This window comes from Lipophrys pholis (genome assembly GCF_963383615.2).
Source record: "Lipophrys pholis genome assembly, chromosome: 17".
NCBI classification, from domain to species: domain Eukaryota; kingdom Metazoa; phylum Chordata; class Actinopteri; order Blenniiformes; family Blenniidae; genus Lipophrys; species Lipophrys pholis.
In genome coordinates, this window is record NC_137643.1 from 5,661,570 (window position 1) to 5,667,569 (window position 6,000).

The following is a 6,000-nucleotide window of genomic DNA, read 5'->3' on the forward strand; positions in this document are numbered from 1 at the left end:
ACACACATCAGTCTTAATTAGTGTGATCAAAGCTACGTCTTCAAAGTGCTCTGCTTGGGTTTTTTCATCTCCCCAACAGCAGCGATCAGTGTTACTGTGAACTGTTACCACAGCCCTCAAAATCCCGATGGACAACATTCAAATCCCTTCAACAAATAAGGGGCTTCTGCAGCCAGCGAGGCAGCCAGGCTCACGATGATTGGACTCTTTCCTTTGGCTGAACACAGAACATGTGCACTATTTAATCCGACAAGGGAAACATGCCTCATCTTGTTCAAAAAAAAAAACTCTTGCAACCAGCATGTCACTTTTCCATACTGAACAAAATGGGGATCATTCATTGGTATGATTGTCAACTGGTTATAAATATGTGAAGTGTTGTCAGTTTGCATCTTTTCGTCACAGCAGCATTTAGGAAACAAAGAAATGTGGACGAGGATTCAGTCTATAAAATCCTTACTGCAGATTTTACCCAAATTTCAACCCAAATATATTCAACAACAGTTTTGATGTTATGCTAATGTAGTGCTACTTCACTGAGAATCTCAGGCACATGTAATGTTCTCCATGCATCTCTTCACTTGACCCAAAAAACAAAATCTAGACGATTTCATTCAGACTGAAAAACAATGACTCATCGTGTCAACTAGGCTGTTTTCCTGCCAGCACACAGTGAGCCAAGCATCAATTGTCTGGCCAGAAAAGTCAAGTAGTCCAATCACTCACTTTTAGTCAATTCAAGCTGAGCCGTGCGACAGGCTCGACAGTTTGACAAATGTCCAGTCGGCCAGTTGTTCTGTCTATCATCTGCTCAAACAGACCCAGTCAGCCATCACGTAAAGTTCGACACACATCCACTCAGACAGGCGGCAACTCGTGGAGTCACCTCCAGGCAGTTCAGCGGGTCCACAGCTCTCTCTCTCCGGGTCGATGTCGGACACCCACAGGGTCTTGGTGCAGCCCTTCCACAGACCATAGTGAGCCGTCAGACATGTCTGCAAAATCAAGATTAGGAAAATTCTAAAATAAAATACTGTTTAATTAGATTTCAAACCAGACAACAAAGGCTTTCCTGGCTTGAGTATAAAAAAATAAGTTGTTTTATTATTTTACCTGATTGTTGTAGAAATTCTTTGCTGGTGCGAGCTCCACCCAGAACTCTGTACCAAGCCCGAGCACCGTGAGGACGACGCCCACTATGGCCACGAAAAACGCCAATTTAATCTGGTGGGGGGGAAAAACCGCCAGTTGGGTATTCAATCAGATATTTTTTGTCATTGATGCGGACTTTACATTGATCACAGTTCTGTGAACAATCTTAAATATTTTAAAATCAAAGTTTTGGACCTGACTTTGCATTTTTTCCTCATTTCCTGTCTCCACCCGGCTCACCCGTTGAACTTGCGCAACTAAAAACATTTGGATCACACGATCCACTGTGGCTTCCCCGTAATGGAGCAGCTGATACTCGCCACTATTCCTCTCAATAACGTTTACAGGTAACTGTGATCAGTTTAAGAAATTCAGAAGCTTGTATATTTCTATATCCTTGAAGGGATTATGCACACACAAACCTTTCCTTCCTGGGCTTCACTCATGACGTGTCCCGTCGACGTCGTCCTGCGGCGCTTGTTCCCGCCGAACGTGCTGCGTCCGGTCATGAGGTTGGTGAGGCCTCCCGCTCCCTGGCCCGCCCCCGGTGCGGCTGCCGCGCTCATCCCTGGAACCCCCGGGCCAACCGTGCGGCCCTCCTCATCAGTCACAAAAAAGGTAGACCACATTTTGTACAGAACAGGAAAAAAAAAACAACCAAGGCAGCCAAGAGGGGTAAGGCTCGGTGGTCAAACTGGTTTTGAGTTCAACTATATTTCAGCAGAAACAATAAAAAAAGAGGGAAATTCAGTTTTCTATTGTCAGTTTGCGCCCGAATGGGGAACAATGAAACCCAACATGAGACCAAATGAACAGGTTAGAAGATGAAAACAAAAGAAGAAAATATTAAACCCACCAAAGTCTTCTTTGTGAAGAGAAACTAAAACACAGTCTTTGAAAAGCTTTAGCAGGATAACATAGGAATCAGTCTTCTCTTGAGAAAGAGCTTGTGAAAATGCGGCGTCTTGGATGACTGATGCCAAACTGCCGAATGAGGCATCATGAAAAAAGAATCTCACAATATGAACGATGAAGAGAAAAGGGTATCCACTTAGCGTGAGCCGAGGTGGAGGCGAGGAGCGAGTGAAGTAACTTCTGGAGAAGAAAGAACAGAGGAAGAGAAAAAGCAACATTAGACTGTCATGTAATAGTGTAGTGTAATAACTGTAATGTTGTAGAGAAAAAGAGGCTTATCCTCTATTTTATATATGGACGGATATTGTCTTCAGAGGAGTCACCCATCTGTTCAATGCTTTACATCACTACACGTTTGTATTCTTTCAATTCTAATTTAAGCAGGCATGAACTGTTCTAAAAAGCTTTGGATGTATTAAATAAGTATTTTTAGATGTCCACATTTAATAATAGTGTTACACGTTAAACATGTTTTCAAATTCTTGCCACTCGACAATGAAATTCAGTAAACAGAACATCTAGAAATGTGATAATATTATTGTCACTGTGGTTCAAACAAAAAACAAGATGGACTGTATTTAATGTGTTTGCAGTTTTTATCGATAGAAAATCTGCTGAGAACTTCACAAAATCATAAATGATTATCAGCGCTCTGCTCTTTCATTAAGGGATATGAAAGTACTTAGCATAGCAGCATCACAATCAATTATCTATTTTGAGAAGTTATGTGACGGCCAGCACATACAGAAAACAGTCAGCATAGTGAAATCATAACCGGCCGTCTATTCTGAGACACTTTGAGAAACAAAATAAAACACAACGCTCGTCGTTTTCAAGCCAGAACCAATTATCTATTCTGAGAGGGAGTGTGACGGAGGAGTGGCACACATGGGCGGGAAGCGGATCTCAAAGCCCTTTGTGTCTGAGGGCCGAGTGAAGCAGCTGTCCCATCGCCTTCCCACATGGTGACACCACAGACAATCCCACCTCGTGTTAGGAAAAATTAAACACTTCCCCCTCCGAGACGACGCAGAACTTTACTTTTCCTTCAGCATCTGTCTGGTTGACGACATGAGTTTGAGACGATGATGTGAAACAACAAAATCATACATTAAGTATGAAATGATGTCCACGTTCACAAAGAAAACCCTTTTGTATTCATTCACACAGTGACCGAGTGACACTTGTTATTGACTGAGGGACTATAATTCACCTGCTCTTTGTATCGGTATCTTTTCTGGTTCTGGCCATACTTTCATGTTTTTATCTTTTTTATAGTTAATGCACTTTGTTGAAATAAAGTTAAATCATGTATTACATCACACTTTTTTTTAAAGTGATACTTTCCACTTAACTCTAATATCTCTTATAATATATATCTTGACTGTTACATTACACATATATTTAATGATCACACTTTTCAGCATTTTTAACTTCTGCATTATAATTTTAACTGTTTTCTTACATTATACATCGGAAACAATACCGTCGAAACAAAAGAGAATTCAAGATCCTGGCTTATTTATAATAGAATGAAATGGATTACAACTATTTTCTGTTTCATGGGTCATTTTTATCTTTGAGGTTTATCACATAAGCCTTAAATTCAAGGACATACTTTTTCTCTCACTTTCTAGAAATATCAGGTTTTGAAGATTGCCGTTATTTGACTAATCACTAGGTAATCTTTCTACTGTTGAGTGAAGATTAAATGAACGAGACACAAAAAATTCCATCTGACAGATGAATTTCTTCTTTGGCGCCAAGCTGCATCGGGTAAAGTGCGATCACATCACATACTTATTACGTTAAAGTCGTTTTTTCTGTATGTATTTACCAGCCCGAGTAACTCCTGGATATCAGTTTTGTCCATTAATTACAGTGGCACTGAACAGTAGGCTTAAAGAGACAGTTGTTAACTATAGTAACGGAGAAGCATCTCACCCTGCCGATGTATTGAAATGTCCAAGGCTAAGAAAATGAATCCATACGAATTCCATCACCTTGCATCTCCTCGCACTATTTACACTTGATATAGTTTCTATTTGTCTGTTAATCCACTAAACCAAACATATTTGCAATTATGTGCATCATATTCACGCCAATAATAAATTAGTATCGCAACAATGTTATATATTTTGATCCAATGTAGCCCAAACATATGTTTGTGAAAAGCACTTTAGTAGGGATGCAACATACAAAGTTATACGGTATAACAGACACAAATTTTAATAGCTGCAGTAGTTTTTGCACCATATAACCAGATTTATCATAGTATATTTAATATCACTGGCTAATTTACTAATCTTAAAAAAAATAATCAACTGCCCTTCAAGTGGGTGTATGCGTCATATGATAAGGTGTAATAGTGCAGTTGTAGTAATAGTAGAAGTACCAGCAGTAGGTTTTATGTTTGTCAGCTAATGCACTAATCTAGTCACATCCTCAGAGGCAACTTTGCTGTTGTGTGCATCATTTGATCAGATAAAATAGTGCAGGAGTGTCAATAATGTTACTTGCCACAACCCTCATCTCAGCAAGTCTTTCACAGAAACCTTTTTTCAGAGTTGGCATAGACTGAAAATAAGAATAATTGACTAAAGTCATGTAATTTCACTTCAACAAATATTCTGCTCTGAACATAACTTGCTGAAAATGCACTTTTACAGATTTATGTATTATATAATTAAGGATAAACATGCAGCTTTTGACAGTTGAACTATAGTAGTAACATACCCTTTTACTGTTTTGATACATAATGCATGTCATTGCTGACACTGCAGTAGTACTATCTCCAGCATTTAAGTAATGTGCACTTTTCAAAAAGACAGATATAGAAATTGGTCATTATGAGCTCACAGCAAAACGGCTTTATCACCTGTTAAAACAGCTGACGAGACAGATAATAAGCTGTAAAGTGTCTGTTTGCAAACACAAATAGAGTCATTTCTTACTCATCTGAACTGACCTCGGCTCTCCTTATAAGGAATCCAATTGGACAGAGTAGAAAAGCGGCTCTGAAGCTGAAGGAAGAAACTCATTACTGCAGCTGTGGCCAGCCACCATTTAACAAGTTCACTCTCAACAAATCCAGACTGCTGCCTCCAAAAATAAGCCCAGATGGAATCAGTGCCGAGTTCTTGTGTTGGATCACACAAACGGCAAACTTGACTCCAGAAACACAAGCACAGGCAACATTTGAAGAAGATCAGCTTCTGCCGCCCCCCCTTCCCCCCCACTCACCACCACCGGCTCCACTAACCAGTCCAACGGCCAAAAATGAGACGCATTCAATTTTATTTTTCACTCGTTAACACGTGCTGCTCGCGTGCTTCGCAGCGCTCGCCGCCACTTCACAAACATCACAACAATGACACGAACAAGTTGCTGACCTGGTTTTTGTGTGTGTTGCTCTGCTCGGAGTGACGGAGGGCGAGGTGAGGCTAGGAGAGGGAGTGACGGAGGGGAAAGTGAGCGGGCGAGGGAGGGGGGAAAGGGGGTGGAGGTCAAAGTGGCTCAAGTGTTGAGTCCATGAGCGGATAGGGGGGTTAAAGCATATGCATGTGCTTGGTGGTGAAATAGAGCATCAGCTAAATGCCCAAACATGCGTGTGTGTGGTATACGTGTGTATGTCTGTGCATATTAAGTTGCTGTGTGTGTGTGTGTGTGTGTGTGTGTGTGTGTGTGTGTGTGTGTGTGTGTGTGTGTGTGTGTGTGTGTGTGTGTGTGTGTGTGTGTGTGTGTGTGTGTGTGTGTGTGTGTGTGTGTGTGTGTGTGTGTGTGTGTGTGTGTGTGTGTGTGTGTGTGTGTGTGTGTGTGTGTGTGTGTGTGTGTGTGTGTGTTGCAGTGACAGTTTAGCTTCTGTAAGTGAATCTGTTTGTTTACACTTAACATAGCCGGTTGTGCTGGATGAGTTTCCCAGCTTTATAACAC

General features: G+C 41.0%; 1 protein-coding gene across 10 annotated transcripts in view; it reads right to left on the reverse strand.

The window, feature by feature from the left end:
* Positions 1 to 5,532, reverse strand: part of LOC308122752 (voltage-dependent calcium channel gamma-6 subunit-like) — a 45,896-nt gene extending 40,364 nt beyond the window's left edge. For 2 of the 10 annotated variants that reach the window (XM_080484810.1, XM_080484808.1), the window contains exons 1-5: positions 5,460 to 5,495; positions 2,009 to 2,247; positions 1,575 to 1,751; positions 1,114 to 1,224; positions 887 to 995 (exon numbers count right to left, since the gene is read on the reverse strand). In XM_080484810.1, coding sequence (XP_080340936.1) covers positions 887 to 995; positions 1,114 to 1,224; positions 1,575 to 1,718 — 364 coding nt within the window. In that variant the 5' untranslated portion in view covers positions 1,719 to 1,751; positions 2,009 to 2,247; positions 5,460 to 5,495. Of the gene's footprint in view, positions 1 to 886; positions 996 to 1,113; positions 1,225 to 1,574; positions 1,863 to 2,008; positions 2,248 to 5,035; positions 5,215 to 5,459 lie in introns of those variants that run through there. The other 8 variants (XM_080484811.1, XM_080484802.1, XM_080484807.1 and 5 more) reach the window with 7 other exon arrangements.
* Positions 5,533 to 6,000: the final 468 nt, after the last annotated feature.